Source organism: Triticum aestivum, chromosome 2B (assembly GCF_018294505.1).
Source record: "Triticum aestivum cultivar Chinese Spring chromosome 2B, IWGSC CS RefSeq v2.1, whole genome shotgun sequence".
Lineage (NCBI taxonomy): Eukaryota > Viridiplantae > Streptophyta > Magnoliopsida > Poales > Poaceae > Triticum > Triticum aestivum.
Window position 1 is genome coordinate 33,173,995 of NC_057798.1, and position 17,738 is coordinate 33,191,732.

Below are 17,738 nucleotides of genomic sequence, written 5' to 3' on the forward strand. Positions count from 1 at the left end.
AGATTTCATATGATGTTTCATACTGACATAGAATCTTGTAATGACTCGCATGTGATGGATTATAATCTTCTTGTGGTTGTAATATGCTCAAGTAACATAAATATATAGTTTATTATGGCTTATAGTATACACAGCAAAATGTTCTTCATACTATTATCTTGTACCATTAACATTATAGTCTAGATGGCGTCATGTTGTTGGTCTCCAACCAAGAGGACGTCCTTCGGAGCCACCTATAGTAGGGAACCAGGGATGTGCCAAAAAAGTTTTCAAAGCTCACATTATACAAGTATTTCTATAAGTGCCAAAATGTGTAATTTTTGTTTTATTGTTCTGAACATTTTTGTGCCGAAACTAGTTGGTCCAATGATATTAATGCAACCCACAATTTCATGAAAATAAACCTCATTCCTCACACAAAATTGTGGTATGTCGAGAGTTTCACCATACATAGTGGCATTCATACATATTCACATTTTCTATATCAACTAGTGAAATTATTCATCTAATTATGCATAGCACTATGATATGAAATTATATATACTACCAAAAAAATCATATGAACCCGACAAACGCATAATCTTTTTTATCTGGTGTTTTGGAGTCTTATAATATCTTCTATTATGTGGATTTTGGTTTATACACTTTCTCATTGAAAGAGCATATATGCACCCTAAGTGGATTTTAATTTTGATGATGACCAAATAAGGGACTAATATATGTGGTAAGTGTTAACTATATGTATGTCCTCTGGTGCGAAGGTTGTGAGCGTCGATGCCCCCACCCACCCAAGGAAAAAAATAGTGTATTCCCATGACTTATTTATTAGTTATCTATCTTTACTAATGATCTTGTGGTATCGTCTTTGAGTCAATGAGGAAGTCGCACTATTAAGACAAATAATGGTGGGGAAGTATCTTGCTCAATATTATCCATGATCATCTTGTCACCCCTCTCATGGCCCAAAAGATCAAGGGACAGTTCTTTTAGGCGGCTTAAAAAATAAGCCGCCTCTCCCCAGCTTAAAAAATAAGCCACTCCCAAAATTTGTTGAAAATTCTAGACTAGTAGTCTCATAACTAGTTTAGAAGCCCCAATGAATGAAGGATGCATCTTATGAAAAAAGCTGTGGAGGAGGCGGCTTATTTTTTAAACCGCCAAAAGAACTGGCCCCTAAGCATAAACCATTGGGAACAAATCCTTAGTCAAGTTCATGTTTAGTGAGGGCTGGAGTATCACGGGCTACAAGCCAAAATGGTCTAGATGTAAACATGAATGACCGTGACCGATTCCAAAAATTGGACCAGTATCCAAGCTCACCTAGGTTGCTTGATCTTAGGTCTAGACGGTCCAAGTTGAATTATGGACTCTCTGGGGTCTAGGTGAGTGTTAGGGCTTGTATAGGAGAGAAGACCCAACCGGACCAGTGGCCTATTCTCGAGGTTACTCGGTCACTGGGCAGCTCGGACTTTCTAGGTTTGATATCTGGACCATTGAGACACCTATGTGTTTCAACATTTTGAACGCATCAACTCAGATTGACTCCCGAGTACCAGAGGTACCCGGACCATCCGGGCTGCTAGACTAAATGTGTAAATTTGTAGGAAAACAACTAGTTCTCCCCTATCCTATACATACCCCCATGGAGTATGTACCCCTTATACAAATATTCATCGCTACACACAGGGACGGAGACAAGGGGGACGAGGGGGGCGAGACCCCCCCCCTAACGATCTCGTTTCCAGTAAACGAGAGCAACGATTATTGTGCAGGAACTTGCAAGTTGGTGCGCCCCGAATATCCTATTTGCCGCTAGTTGCGGCAAGTTGTCGGGCGGATGCACAGGTATATCGAACGAGGGTTCGCGCGTGGGCCGGCCCGTAAAATGTTTCGACGATTCTGGTTTTAGAACCTTCTCACTTGTTCCCAGCCGTTTTTTTCCGGTTTTGAGAACCTTTTAGGAACTTCCTAACACTTTTTTTTGTTTCTTTCCGTTTTTCGTTTTCCTTTTTCCTGTTTATTTTTTCTTCTCTATCTTTTCCTTTTCATTCCTTTTCTATTTTTTCAAGTTTTCTTTTTCACCTTTTTTCTTTCTGTTCCTTTTCTTTATTTTTCCTCGTCTTCACTTTTTCATTTTTCATAATTTTAAAAACGTTCAAACTATTCAAATCTTGTTTGCAATTATAAAATATTCGTTCTTTAGAAAAATGTTTGAAGTTTAAAAAATTATTTGCTTATTGAAAAATATGTTCAAATCTTTTAAAATATGTTCCGGTTTTCAAAAAATTGTTCATGTATTGAAAAAATGTTTTGAATTTCCAAACTTGTATGAGATTATTAAAAAGGTTCTAAATTTAAAATTTGTTCTTCAGTTTTAAAATTTCTTTCTTTCAAACATTTATTCTAGTTCTCAAATTTTGTTCACAAAATTAAAAAAATGTTCATGTTTTCAAATTTTGTTCAGGAGTTTGGAAAAAGTTCCTTTTTCAAAATTCATTCAAAAATGTAAGAAAAATGTTCTTGTTTTTTAATTTTGCTCGGTAGTTTCAAAAATTATTTCTATTTTTCAAATTTTGTTCTCAATTTTCAAGAATGTGTCTGTTTCTAATTTTGTTTGGGAGTTTAAAAAAATGTTCAAAATTTTTAAGAAATTCTAACGAATTTGAAAAATGTCCATCTTCTTTTCTTTTTTTTCTGCTATTTTTCTCCTGTTCCTTTTTAGAATATTCCGCAGTTCTAAAAAATGTTCATGATTTCCTAAAAACTGTTCGTATTTCTCAAAAAATGTTCGGATTTTTTATAAAATGTTTTCATTTTCAAATTTATATTGTTCTGAGTTTGAAAAAATGTTCTTGTTTCAAAAATTGTTGACTGACTCCAAAACTATTCACGTTTCCAAATTATTGTTCAGAGTTTCAAAAATGTCCCCTTTAACAATTTTTTTTCATGTATTCAATAATGTTCGTGATTTTCAAAAAAAGTGTTCAGTTTATCAAAAATTCATTTGGATATTCAAGAAATGTTCGAGCTTTTTTTCTTCTTCTCAAAGTTGTAAAGTGTTCGCTTTAAAAATACATATTTCCAATAATGTTCGCGTTCAGAATTTGACAAAATGTCCGGATCTATAGTAAACCAAGAAGCTCATCTATCCTGCTGGCTAGGCTCGCGCATAAGTAACACGAGGCCCTTGTTCGATCCCTCCCGCGAGCACACTTTTTCAGGATTTTTCACTGGCTAATGGGCCGGCCCAGCTGGAGTCGCGCCTGTGCGTCCGCTCGGCAATTCGCCGCAACAAGCGGCGCATAGGAACTCCGGTTGCGCCCCCCTATCAGCTCCAGCAGGGCGTACAAGTAGTTGTAGATATTTAGTAGGCCTAATTAACATGATTAGCAGGCCCATATAATTTGTTTTTTATGGTTAGCACTAGCACCGGCGGCCTTATAGGCCTAATTAACATGAGTGTTTGCTTAGAAGTTTGTTTTCTCTCGAGCCCTAGTTATTTCTTCTCGCCCGAGCACGCCGCGAGCGGCCGAAGCGCCCACGCCTTAAGAAATTTTGTGCAACCGGTGTCATAGATTGGAATTAAAAAGATGGTAAATCTCACAAAAGCATCCATGGAAGGCTTCAACTGCAAGGCCGCACGGCCGACATGAGTGGCATCGGCAGCAAAGCAATGAAGGGTACGTATTCTTGTATTTCTTCTTTCTAATTGTACCTAAATTGCGCCATAGAAAAATATAGAAGTCGAGACATTAAACAATAACGCTAATTATGTTTGTTCGGATTAAAAACAGAAGACAGCCTGGTTTAGTTCTGAACAAATTATTGAACCTTTATATTTTTGGCACTCATAGTTCCTTCTTATCATTTGAGTAAATTTTAAATTTTGGAAGTGTATTTTCTTATTTTGTATCGCAAAATATACCGCTTTATTGTATTATAAGAACTAGGCATATTTAATATACTAAGAACACTATATATACGTCTTTTTAGTTATCTTCTTTAATTGTCGTCTTCGCCCCCTCCATGCTCGAATCCTGGCTCCGTCCCTGGCTAGACCACTCTCCCTTGCCCCATTTGAGATCTTCTTGAGGATCGTGTGTGTGTGTGTGTGTGTGTGTGTGTGAGAGAGAGAGAGAGAGAGAGAGAGAGAGAGATTTGAGAGGTATAACCTAAGTTGCATCAAAGTCCCCCTCCCCTTTGATTGAACATTTAAGCAAGTTTACAAGCCTACCCTTAATCTTGTTACTCTTAGAGGCAATGACGAAGGCATGAATAATTTTGAGGTGTGGCAGAGTTTATGTAGGAGAAAACCATAGTGTAATACAACTATGCAAAAGGTTACTAAATACTAGATATATATTATTTAGTAACGCTGTAACAGGAGATTACTAGAATAGTAATGCTTATTTTAATTGACGTTAAGCAAATTTGCTTCAAAGCCGAAGCTAAATTTTAATTTTGATTATATTTTATTATGCAATTCCTCTTCTTCTTTGGCACCTTCCATGTACATCTTAGTCGTTCCCACATCTTCACTGTGCGGCCCGACTCACCAGCTGGCGGTCGCTGCTCGCTAACTACTGTCACCTCACACAGAATTACATCTTTACGAGGGTTTAGGGCATGTTTGGTTCTCACCCTGGCATATGTGCCAGGCATAAAGTGACGCCTGGGCATAGCCTAGAAAGTAGAAAAATTTCTGCCTGGCCAGGCATACCATGTTTGGTTGTTGTCCACGCATGAAGAAAGATCAATGCTAAAAAATACATACTTTTAGACATGGCCCATAGAAGAGTCTGCTGATTGGAGGGAATCAATTGCCATGCAGTGCCCAGGCAACCTAGTCCCAATGCCTGGGGTAGGCTAAGGAACCTGCCTGGGTTAGTGGCCTGGCTAAGTAAGACGCTGACATCACCAGGCCAGGCTAGTCTGTGCTCATCTGGACAACATCCAAACACTACTGAGGCAGTTTTCAGGCAGAGTCCAGGCTAGGCGTCGCAGAGCGAGGATGCCAACCAAACAACCTCTTAGTTCAGCCATGCAGTCAAGTTCCAACTCGCAAGCACAGACCAATGCATCAGGTCCACCACTAGGCCAACAATCAGGGCCTAACATGCTTGAATCCTACAGGTTCACAGTTACACATGCACTAGTACGTATACTAAGGCATACTTGCAGAGATTATTAGGTATGGTAGCCGCCAAACCTTGTGAGATAGTTGACACCATCCCTGCTTAGAGGTCGGCACTCCCAGGTAGTCAGGTGTCACAAGTGAGCTTCCAAGTTGTGGTTTGCCTCCAAGTTTGTGAATGTTGGATGCCACCTTAGTGATTGAGCTTATGCTTGATTGACCAGAGCTCAAGGAGAATACAGTGAGACTTTTGTGTTGGTAGGTGCTTTGTTGGGCCTTTGCCTCTCCAACGAAGACTAGCATTCTTCTAAGGACCTCAACTTCGGGATACATCATAATATATTTGTCTATTTGGTTATTCCTCCCCCACACATTATTTGTTCTTAGAGTAATTTAGTTTGATAGATTGCTTTTGATATAGGATGTACCTCTTTTACATTTATAGATAACTTATCTGCAATCCATAAAATCAACTGAAAAAAGAATAAAACATGTAGTCACATATTCACCCCCACCCCTCGGGTCGACATTTTCGATGCTTCCCTTGTTTATGCTACTAGAGAAAGCCTTTCTCACGAAATAGAAAGCAACACATCAAACCAAATGGTTCCATCACATAGCAAACCCAATCAATTTTATGTGTATCAGTTGACTTCGAATATTACTCAGATATCAACAAATCACTTCTTTTAATCGATGACGAAGGAGGAACAAGCTAAAGTTTAATACGAAGAACATAAAATAAGTTGGTCATATTTGTAAGTTATACTAAAAGTTTCTACAAGGGAAACATCCACACCATCATATCTTTGCAAATGATAACATTTTAAATTTCCAAGAGACATCAAACTTTAGATTAAACTTCTGAAAAATCATTATGCTTGATCCTTCGAAACCCTAATATCACTATAAAATTTTAGAGTAGTACATCTACACGAGCTAAATGAGGACTTTGAAGAGGAGAAGAGCCCCGGAGAGGCCACATCGTTCTATGAACATTACAAGGTACATAATAAATGATGAATAAACATATGTCTTTGATACGCCCATTTTTGCATCATGTTTTGCTACTTTTATTTATAATGTTTTTATGCATAATAATGCTTTTGGGAGTAATTCTAATACCTTTTCTCTCATAATATGCAAGGTTTACACAAAGAGGGAGAATACCGACAGCTGGAATTCTGGACCTGAAAAACCACGTCAGAGCTACCTATTCTGCATAACTCCAAATAAGCTGAAACTTCATGAAGATATTTTGTGGAATATTTAAGAATTGTTGGAGCAAATAACTATCAGAGAGGGCCCACCAGGTGGGAACCCACCCAGGCACACCAGGGAGCCCAGGCATGCCCTGGTGGGTTGTGCCCTCCTCGGCCCACCTCTGGTGCCCCTCTTCTGGTATATAAGTCATTTAGAAAAAAAGTAAGCAGAGGACTTTCAGGATGAAGCGCTGCCGTCTCAAGGTGAAACTTGGGTAGGAGCACTTTTGCCCTCCGGCGGAGCGATTTCGCCGGGGAAACTTCCCTCTCGGAGGGGGAAATCATCGTCATCAGCATCACCAACAACTCTTCCATCTTGGGGAGGGCAATCTCCATCAACATCTTCAACAACACCATCTCCTCTCAAAACCTAGTTCATCTCTTGTGTTCAATCTTTGTACCAGAACCTTAGATTGGTGCTTGTGAGTGACTAGTAGTGTTGATTACATCTTGTAGTTGATTACTATATGGTTTATTCAGTGGAAGATTATATGTTTAGATCCATTATGCTATTTAATACCCCTCTGATCTTGAGCATGATTATCATTTGTGAGTAGTTACTTTTGTTCTTAAGGTCAAGGGAGAAACCTTGTTGCAAGTAATCATGTGAACTTGATATGTGTTCGATATTTTGATGATATGTATATTGTGATTCCCTTAGTGGTGTCATGTGAACGTCGACTACATGGCACTTCATCTTATTAGTGCCTAAGAGAATGCATTGTGGAGTAGTTATTAGATGATGGGCTGCGAGAGTGACAGAAACTTAAACCCTAGTTTATGCGTTGCTTCGTAAGGGACTGATTTGGATCCAAAAGTTTATTGCTATGGTTAGATTTTTATCTTAATATTTTTCTCGTAGTTGCGGATGCTTGCGAGTGGGTTAATCATAAGTAGGAGATTTTGTTCAAGTACGAACAACACCTATACACCGGTCCACCCACATATCAAATTATCAAAGTAGCGAACACAAATCGAATCAACATGATGAAAGTGACTAGATGAAATTTCCGTGTACCCTCAAGAACACTTTGCTTATTATAAGAGACCGTTTTGGCGTGTCCTTTGCCTCAAAAGGACTGGGCTACCTTACTGCATTTTTGTTAGCGTTACCGTTACTTGCTCGTTACAAATTATCTTGCTATCAAACTACTCGTTACTTATAATTTCAGTGCTTGCAGAGAATACCTTGTTGAAAATCACTTGTAATTTCCTTCTACTCCTCGTTGGGTTCGACACTCTTACTTATCGAAAGGACTACAATTAATCCCTTATACTTGTGGGTCATCAGTCTTCGTGTCAGTATGAGTGCCAAATCACATAAAGGTTCTGAGTTTCATTGCAAAAATGCTAGTTATGCATAAAATTAGCTAAATATATGCCTACTATGGATTCTAGGCAAGAACAGAACTATTTTTGGGTGGTCAGGGTTAAGATTCCTTCTAGGCAAGAAGAGAGCGCTATTCGGGTGGTGGGGGAAGCGAGTGAACAGAGGGAGGGGGGGCATTTTTCAATACATTATGATGCCTATAGAAAATATTAATATGAACCAACGCAGAGCAAATTATGAACTGACGTCTGACTTAATCACAATACATCACGTATATAAAAGTCACCATACAAGAGATTATAGTGAAATCAGACAAGTAATAGAAAAGGAACTGAATACTAGGGTTCTCTTCTTTGCTTCTTGGGTCCTATATGAGCCAAACAAAAGGTTATTGCTTATTGGGATAATCTAGACTTAGTTTATTCGAATGCTAATCTTGAACCCTTATTTATAACTACCAGATATTGTTTAACGACATATATCTCATGTATGGAACTTGTTAGTCGCAATTGCCTAAAAAACAATTTGTGGTCAGTTGATTTGTCAGGCCCATGACGAAAATCCAACAACTCAAGTGCCTTTTTCTTCCCGCAACCAGTCTAATGCTTCTCTTGATCCTTCAGCCACCCCCTGCTGTCACTGACCGATCCGCCTGCCTCTCACGCCCGTGGCAGTTGGCGCTCCCGCACCAGCCTCACCGCCCCACCCCCGCCCAACGCCGCGCATCTGTCGCCGGCGGCCATCCATCTAAAGCTCGCACATACCAAAATTCTCCAGATAGCCCCCCCCCCCCGCGTCACCTAAACCGTTGTCCACCTAAGGCATCGCGGCGAGCTGTGCCATCTCTGGCCATGGTTCGTTATCGGACAAGGCCTTGCTGGCGTGTCCCCCGGGCATCTAGGCTATGTTTTAGGGGATTTGTCCGTTGGCGGCCTCTTGGTGCCGCTCCTCATCTCCTTCTTCCTTCTCCCATGAATCGACCGACCCAAATCCAAAACCCAGACAACTTACATATATCTATCGCGCTCATGTCATGTATACATTCAATTCCATAATCTACATCTTAGAATACAAAATTCAAATCCACACCATTTTCACCTCTGCCCATGCCAAAAGCCCCCCTAAATATATTGTGTAACAAAAAATATGTTGAAGGTTCGGGAGACGCCTCAACCCTCTGCATATAAAGCCACGCAACCTCATCCCTAAACCCCCCCCCTCCCTCACCCTTCTGCCTCATCAACTCCCTCCCCCTCCCCTGCCTCCACCTTATCCTCACCTCAGCTCAGCTCACCAGCTCGCCCCCCCGCCTCCAATGGCGTCGGCCAACGCCATCTCCACCGCCTCCCTCCTCCGCTCCTTCTCCTCCCAGGTAACCCCCGCCCGCCCCTCTCTGCACGGCCCCGCATTCCCCCGCTCGCCCCCCAATCTGCGGTCTCATTCGCCGAATTCTCGCATGTAGTATTTTTTGGTTTCTTGCGAAATTGTGATTGCCTGCTCGAATTTATCCCCGTTTTCCCTCCCGGGCTGATGTGAAATTGGCCCCGGTTTGTGACCTGTGCTGTTGGGTGTAATGAGCAGGGGAGGCCGAGGAGGTCCAAGAACGGCCGCTCCTCGCGGCTGGTGGTGCGCGCGGACGCCAAGGAAATCGCCTTCGACCAGAAGTCCCGCGCCGCGCTCCAGGCCGGCGTCGAGAAGCTCGCCAGCGCCGTCGGCGTCACCCTCGGCCCGCGAGGTGATGCTCAGCCGCCTCTAACATATTGCAGCTCGCGTTCATATGCCTGAACCACTAGCTTTTCTGTGTTACTGCGGTGCCAAACCACTAGCACCATGATAAGGTTGTCAGAAAGTTCCACATGTTCAGTATCTGCTGCCAAAACCTGACTGCGCGCTAGCTAATTGCTCATTTCATAATCGGCATCTTCTGCGCACCGCGGTCTGCTGTGTGACCCAATTTTGAGTTAACAGAGCCGCAAAATAGCATGAAGCAAAAGCAATGAATATTGTAATTTTGGGGTTTCACACTGCCTCATTGGTGATGATGCTGCATAATGCTTACTGGACTGCAAGACTCTGAATTAAAACAGAGTACTGTACAAAATATGCCACAAGCACGGGTCAAATTGAAACATGTATAGTTAAGGAATTCCAATCAATAACTGTATAATCTAGAAACAATTTTAGACTCTGAGGGTACCAACATGGAATGCAACCTATTATAGTATTACATGAGCAATACTATAAGACCAAAGAACACATAACATACCCAGACGCACACTTCGTATTACTTGCATAGATACCAATAGTACAACCTTTTCATACTGAATAAAAAGAAACTAACCAGCTACTTAATTTTTTTTCTGATTGGCATTTGACTTTGTATGGAACCTGAGGCTATGTGCATTTATCCAATTTTTTTTCATTTTCTGAAAAAGAAGAAGAAATTTTGGTGTTGAATTGCAGATTTTTGTCATGCAGGCTCTAATCTTTGGATGTTTTACAGGGAGGAACGTAGTGCTGGATGAGTATGGCAACCCCAAAGTGGTGAATGATGGTGTTACCATTGCCCGTGCTATTGAGCTAGCTAACCCAATGGAAAATGCCGGTGCAGCTCTGATTCGTGAGGTGACCTGCTTTTTATTAAGATGTATATTATATTCTTATGTTATTGCAGAAATCAGAATTCCTAATGCATGTTGTCCACTTATTCATGATTGTAGGTTGCTAGCAAGACCAATGATTCTGCTGGTGATGGGACTACAACCGCTTGTGTTCTTGCCCGGGAAATCATCAAGCTGGGTATTTTGAGTGTAACTTCTGGTGCAAACCCTGTATCGCTTAAGAAAGGAATAGACAAAACTGTCCAGGGTTTGATTGAAGAGCTTGAAAGGAAAGCTAGACCAGTCAAGGGCAGTGGTGACATCAAAGGTGATAGTTGTTTCTCTCATGGTCTACATTGTACAGTATTTCTTATTGTACACAGCTTAGCCTTGTGACAACAAGGTAGTCTCTTTCTGAAAGTGAGGCTTGAGTTTAAAAAAATGAGGATTCAGAAGATAATAGGTGCCTAATTTGACGTTTCTTCTTTAGTACGGCTGTTGCCTTTGTTTGATGATTCAGGTAATAGGTTCCTAACTTGGATTCTGGTCTGTACTGCAGCTGTTGCCTCTATCTCTGCTGGTAACGATGAACTAATTGGAGCCATGATTGCGGATGCAATTGACAAAGTGGGTCCAGATGGTGTCCTTTCGATCGAGTCGTCTTCATCTTTTGAGACTACTGTTGATGTTGAAGAAGGAATGGAGGTCTGTTGAAAATTCAGCCTGTATTTTCATCTCCTTTATATCAAATAGCAGTTTCACATTTTTTGACGTATTGTTGATGCATATATGCTGTAATATTCTCTCTCTTCCTGAAGCTTTCTTAAATTTCGACGCAGATTGACCGAGGCTACATTTCCCCTCAATTTGTGACAAACCTTGAGAAATCAATTGTGGAGTTTGAGAACGCCAGAGTTCTTATAACTGATCAGAAGATCACAAGCATAAAGGAAATCATTCCACTTCTGGAGCAGACTACACAGTTGAGATGCCCGCTGTTTATTGTAGCTGAGGACATCACTGGTGAAGCTTTGGCAACTCTTGTTGTTAACAAGCTCAGAGGTATTATTAATGTTGCGGCGATCAAAGCCCCAAGTTTCGGTGAGCGGCGGAAGGCTGTCCTTCAGGATATTGCCATCGTGACAGGTTCGTCCTGCAACCAGTACTGACGTTCTTTTCGTTCTTAGTTTTGTTTACAAGGAGTGCCCATTTTTTTTTATCTTGTTATCTTTCCTGATTTCTTAAACATTTACTTATCCTACAACTACTTTCAGGTGCTGAATACCTGGCGAAGGATCTTGGTCTGTTGGTTGAGAATGCAACAGTAGACCAACTTGGGACAGCAAGGAAAATCACAATTCATCAGACTACGACCACCCTTATAGCAGATGCGGCTAGCAAAGACGAGATCCAGGCGAGGGTTGCACAGCTAAAGAAGGAGCTCTCTGAAACTGATTCCATATATGATTCTGAGAAGTTGGCTGAGAGGATTGCCAAGCTTTCTGGTGGTGTGGCTGTCATCAAGGTTGGAGCAACAACTGAGACAGAGCTTGAGGACCGTCAGCTTCGGATCGAGGACGCGAAGAATGCCACTTTTGCAGCCATCGAGGAGGGCATTGTTCCCGGTGGTGGTGCGGCGTATGTGCACCTGTCTACCTATGTCCCTGCGATCAAAGAAACAATCGAAGACCACGACGAGCGCCTTGGTGCTGACATCATTCAGAAGGTAACATGCGTAGACATCAATATGTTAATGGGTTGAACTACATCGATCTCTTTCATGACAACCAGATGGTAGAAATTGCATGTAGCAGAAAACTAACCTGATAATGGTATTATTCCACGCATGATTATCTTTATCTGTCTGAATAATTTTGCAGCCTAAGGATGTGGGGGGCAATACTTAGTACTTTTCAGGATTATATATCTCTAGAAATGTGGAATAACACCTGTGTACTGTTCTTAAAGTAGTTTGTCGATTCTGCAGGCATTGCAAGCACCGGCGTCACTGATCGCCAACAACGCCGGAGTGGAAGGGGAAGTCGTGATCGAGAAGATCAAGGAGAGCGAGTGGGAGATGGGTTACAACGCGATGACCGACAAGTACGAGAACCTGATCGAGTCGGGCGTCATCGACCCCGCCAAGGTGACGAGATGCGCGCTCCAGAACGCCGCCTCGGTGTCCGGAATGGTCCTCACCACGCAGGCGATCGTCGTCGAGAAGCCCAAGCCCAAGCCCAAGGTCGCCGAGCCAGCGGAGGGGCAGCTCTCCGTCTGATCGAGCTGTCTGTATGTAAAGCTCTCTTCAGGCCTCCCCCGTTTTTTTAGATTTTGCTTCAGTTCAGGCCAAGCCAAGCAGTAGAATTTTGGTTGAGATCAACTGGAAGTGAAAAAGGTCTAGAGTAAGAGTAGGATTGCCATTTTTGCGAATCGAACGATAACCTTCCTCGCCTGATCTGAATGAACTCTTGTGAATCAGAGAAAATCTTCAGCATCATTTTTGAAATAAATAAATACTGGTTACACCACATCGCTCTCCATTGGAAATTTTGCAAGTTATTACTTATATTTGTTGCACATTACAAATTTTACTGTCCGGAAAGATGATCATTTTTCTTCCGGAGGTAGAAGAAGGCCTGGTGCTACTTGCTCATTTTGCCCCGTGGTTTAAGCTATGCCACAAGATATTAAACGCCAGCACCATCACGTCGTCGAGCTCGCGGCCCGCGTCGGTCAGCGGCGACCTCTCGCCGGCCCAGAGGACGAATGCCTTGTCGCAGCGCGCCGGCGTGTCACGAACGTCCCCCAGCAAGGTGGTCGCCTCCGACTCCGTCAGCCTGTCCTCGTCCCCGCCCGTGGCGAAGTCCTTGGCGGCGCGCCCCAGCCGGCGCACGGTCCAGGCGTAATCCTTGGCGCACTCGTCCAGGGCCAGCCGCCGCCGGGGCGAGGTCTCGGCGGCCCGCAGCTGGGCGATGCGGTCGCCGGTGGCCTTGGCGGTCGCCATGGCCATCCTCAACGCGATGACGGCCAGGCCGAGCTCGTCGGCCGTCGCGCTCGCGGGGTCCGCCCCCAGCGTCTTCACACAGAAGTCGTAGTCCTGCGCCCCGCCGGTGCCGACGAGCCTGCACGTGTCCTCCAGCGTGCTCGCCCTCGACGTGCGCGCGTGCTGTGTGAGGAGCAGGAGAACGAGGACGGAGGAGAGAGCTTGGAGAGGGGCCATGGTCGTCTGATATGTTTCTCTGTCCGACTCGAACTATATATAACAAGAGTATAAGGAGTAATTAGATGCTGGCGCTATAAATTTGTGTTTATGGTTTCAAACGTTTCCATTTGTTGCTCATGCACCAAAGTGAAACTCTTTTACTAATTACGCCACACTAAACGAATTTGAATGTATAATGCGAATCAACCTGTGGTTGAGATGGTTAGGTGGACAGTGGTATCCCCAATCCATCAGGGTTCAAATCCTGGTGCTCGCATTATTTCTGGATTTATTTCAGGATTTTCGGCGATGTGTTTTCAATGGGAAGAGACGTTTCCATCGACGACGAGGCGCCTACGGTGACTTCGTAATTCTTAAGATGGTATGCTGGCTCAGTCTCTCGGAGGGTAGGGTGTGCGTGAGTGCGTTCATAGGGGTGAGTGTATGCGCATGTATATGAGCGCTTGTGTCTGTATTGATGCTCAAAAATAGAAAAAAAGAATTTGAATGTATAATAAAGGACCTCGATATATGCCGAACATTCGGGCCGGGACGCGAGCGGTCCGAAATGAAGTTCGGTACGAGGGAAAATATTGTCGTTTAAATATTGTCGTGGGAAACAAAATTAGTTTCGGCCCGAACAAAATTAGTTTTTTTTTCCGAGACAAATTAAAGCCTAGATTTTTTTTCTTCTCATTAACCAATTGACATTCACTCTGGGCTTCATCATGACGGTCATCCCGAAAAGGATTATTTAATAAAGTTGCCATCATGAACAATAAGAAGAAAAATAATTTGCCATGGTCCAATGGTATAATACATAAAAAATAAAACTGCCATGGTAATCAAATAAAATCGCCATCATAGTAAAAAAAGACGAAAACACAATTTTTATTGTTATTAGAGAAAAAATCACCATGTTTTATTTCAAAAATAATTTACTTAAAAAGAAATTTATCGAAAAATTGAAAAAGGGAGGATGTATGTACAAAAATGAGCTTGCCATGGTAGACAATTTTTATCGTCCATGTTACAAGAAAAACTTTGCGACGTAACTAAATAAAGTTGCCATCATGAAAAGTAAAAAAAAAGAAAAAGATTTGCCATGGTCCAACATAATAATTTGCCACGTTACAAAAAATAAAATTGCCATGGTGGTCAAATAAAAATGCCATCATGCTAAAAAAATAACAGAAAAAAAAGCCATGGCGGGAAAATGAAATTTGCCGTGATACAGAAAATAAAATTGCCATGGTAGAAAATATAATTTCGCCAACATGGAAAGTCAAGAAAAAGAAAAGAAATTGCCATGTGAAAGCAAAACAAAGAGTTAAAGTTTGCATGTATGTTGAAGTGCTTTTGCCTTGACAGTAGACATGAATTTGCCCAGGGGAACAAAAGGGAAAATTGCCATGGCAAAACTAAAGGGGGAAATTTTGCCATGTATGTTAAAATAAAATTGCCATGGCAATAAATGCAAGTTTGCCATGTCAATTAATGAAAAATATTGCCATGGCAAAACCAAAAAGCAAAATGTTGCCATGTATGTTGAAGTAAATTTCCCGTAACAATAAATGTAAATTTTCCATCTCAATGAATGAAAATATTGTTGTGCGAAACAAAAGGTGAAAATTGCCATGTCAATGAATCCAAAATTTGCCATGACAAAGCAAAAGGAAATATTGCCATGGCAAAATAAAAAAAATAAAAAAATTGCCATGGCAAGATATGTAATTTTGCCATGGCAGTAAAGGTAAATTTCCCATGGGTAAGAAAAAGAAAAATTTGCAATAGCAAATGCAAAATGAAATTTGCCATGGTAATAAAAAATAAATTAACCATGCTACAAAAAGGAAAGTTGCCATGTTCTTTAGGCCTACAGACTGAAAATAACCATGGTAAAATGCGGGTTGAAAATTGCCATGAGTATAATTTGCCATGACAGAATAGTACAATTTGCCATGTTCTACGAACATGGAAATTTCCGCGATCGAATAATACATTTTGCCATGGTACTAAAATAAACTTGCCATCATGAAAAGAAGATAGAGAAGAAGCCATGGTACAAAAAATAAATTTGCCATCATGAAAAAGAAAAAAGAAAATTGCCATGGAACAACTAATTTTGCCATTTGATTTTACTTAATAAAAAACTCCTTATGACTTGCCATGTGGTTTTAACAAGAATTTCCATGTTGCTTAACGGAAATTGCCATGTTTTCACAAAAAACTTGTTCTGCTTTATTTTTGCCATGTACAAAGTAAAAACAAGCTAAGAAAATTGCCATGTTTTCTAGAATAACATGGCAAAAAGGATATACAATGTGCATAGGGGGTTGCCATGATTGAAAAAACTACAAATTAACGAGTTCGTTCTCTAAAAAAACACGGCCATTTTTCTGAATTTGTAAATGGTGACATGACAAATTTAGTCATTATATTCTCGAGGAGAAGATGGCAAACTAACAGAAGCTAGATCCATTTCCCTTTTTTTGTGACATGGAGCGGAAGCTGCATTCATGGAAGGCTGTTCATGTAATTGGTTACCTAGAAAAACGGGGGAAATGATGCAAGCGAGCTCACACACGGTCCAAAGAGCGAGGTGGACAGGATCGTCGTAGCGAGAAGGGTATTGCCTCTGCTTCAAAGTGGAGTGGATGCACCCCATGGCCTAGCTCATCGCGGCCGCAGACGGGCAGATAGCGCCGGCGCGACCAATCACGCATCACCACCACCTCCACCCCACTGTATAAGTGTAGGGCCGCAACGCCGGCAAGGGATGCAGCGGGCGGGTGATCAAATCCGGGCCATCGGCACGAAATTGAATCTAAACACTCTTATATTATTTTACGGAGGGAGTACATAGTAAGGAGCTTATCTTAAATTTGCCATATACTATTAATTAAAAAATTCAGAAATTTGCCATGTTTTTGTAGATGCACATTGCAAAAAATCTGGAAGAGCATCGAGGGATAGACATGGCAAGGATTGAGGGATGCATGTGGCAAAATCATATTGTGCTTTGTTAAATAAGAAAAAAGCAGTACAACTCAAGATGAGATGCACCATTGCACAAAAGGAAGCTCCTAGAAATGATTGGACAGAGGAATCAACACTGCAGACAATGCCACTCTACTGTGTGCACCGAATGTCTGTTACAATAAGAAAGCTCCTACCGCCGCGTCCACAAAGCAGCATCTAGTTACAAGCAAAAAAGAGAGGTGGGTGCTCACCGGATAGGGCCACAGTCGATGATGTTTGGGGATGCGACAGATGATGTAAGACCCAAAGCGACAGGAACTGGCAGTGGAGGTCTTGCCGGCGCGCACGACCGGAGCTGCCGCAGCGACGACGGGCACACACAACTACACAAGAGCATCTCCCTCCCGGCTTCAGATCGGGCGCGGGCACCCGCGAGCCTGATCTCCTACCCTCCAAAACAGCAGCACGACCAGGCATACGGCCGGTCTATCTGCCGCCGTCGACACGGGGCCGCGCACCGAGAAACTGTCGGTGAGACTTGAGACCGCCCCTCCACCAGGGGTCGAGGTGGCTGACGGAGACAACGCGCGGAAAGGAGCACCTCCGGTCCTCACCTCCGGCCCACTGGAATCACGACACCAGCAAGCGTGGGTCCCTCGCCTCCGCCGCCGTCGACATGGCCGCAGCAGCCGAGATCCACCAACCGCATGATGCGCGTGAGCCTCCATCTCCACATCGCGCCACTGAACCACGCTGGGATCGCCGCCAACACCATCGCCGGAGTAAACGAAAGGGCTGGGACGGTGTTGGTGGGGGGTAGATGGGGCGACTGTGTGGCAGAGAAATGGGTAAGGAGTGGCTGGGACGGGGAAACACAGGAGTGGTGGTGGGGGGCGTTCGCGGCGGCAGTCAATTTCCCCGAACGAAATAAAAAGCTGACCTGGCTAATTTCCTCTGCTCTAAGATTCGTACCTGAATCCAATGATGAAAAGCACGTTCGGCCCAAAAGCTTAAAATACTGGTCGTTCAGATGTTATTGATTCCGATAATAAAACAATTTTGCTAAGTACTCCGTCGACTGAGACTTTGTTTTGTCTCAATCGATGCTATATTCCTTTGATCTTGCATGGAGATCCATGCAAAAAAGATTCTTCATTTTTCTTTTCTTTTTCTCCTTGTACTATATCACTTGACTGAGGTTAAGTCTCAGTCGACTGAGACGTAGCCA

General features: G+C 42.5%; 1 protein-coding gene and 1 pseudogene across 1 annotated transcript; one reads left to right on the top strand and one right to left on the bottom strand.

Annotated features, from left to right (window-relative positions):
- The first annotated feature begins 8,918 nt into the window (after window positions 1–8,918).
- LOC123043310 (ruBisCO large subunit-binding protein subunit alpha, chloroplastic-like) lies at window positions 8,919–12,854 on the top strand. The gene is made up of 8 exons (XM_044465730.1): window positions 8,919–9,098; window positions 9,308–9,461; window positions 10,230–10,351; window positions 10,447–10,654; window positions 10,886–11,031; window positions 11,166–11,472; window positions 11,601–12,052; window positions 12,314–12,854. Exons 1-8 carry the CDS (start codon window positions 9,042–9,044, stop codon window positions 12,602–12,604), a joined length of 1,737 nt encoding a protein of 578 aa, XP_044321665.1. The 5' UTR covers window positions 8,919–9,041; the 3' UTR covers window positions 12,605–12,854.
- Window positions 12,855–12,971: 117 nt separating this feature from the next.
- Window positions 12,972–17,391, bottom strand: LOC123043311 (putative invertase inhibitor; annotated as a pseudogene).
- Window positions 17,392–17,738: the final 347 nt, after the last annotated feature.

Coding starts and splice junctions, on each gene's coding strand:
- LOC123043310 (XM_044465730.1), top strand. CDS start 9,042: ATGGCGTCGGCCAACGCCATCTCCACCGCCTCCCTCCTCCGCTCCTTC. Junction 9,099..9,307: donor TCCGCTCCTTCTCCTCCCAG/GTAACCCCCGCC, acceptor TGTAATGAGCAG/GGGAGGCCGAGGAGGTCCAA. Junction 12,053..12,313: donor GTGCTGACATCATTCAGAAG/GTAACATGCGTA, acceptor TCGATTCTGCAG/GCATTGCAAGCACCGGCGTC.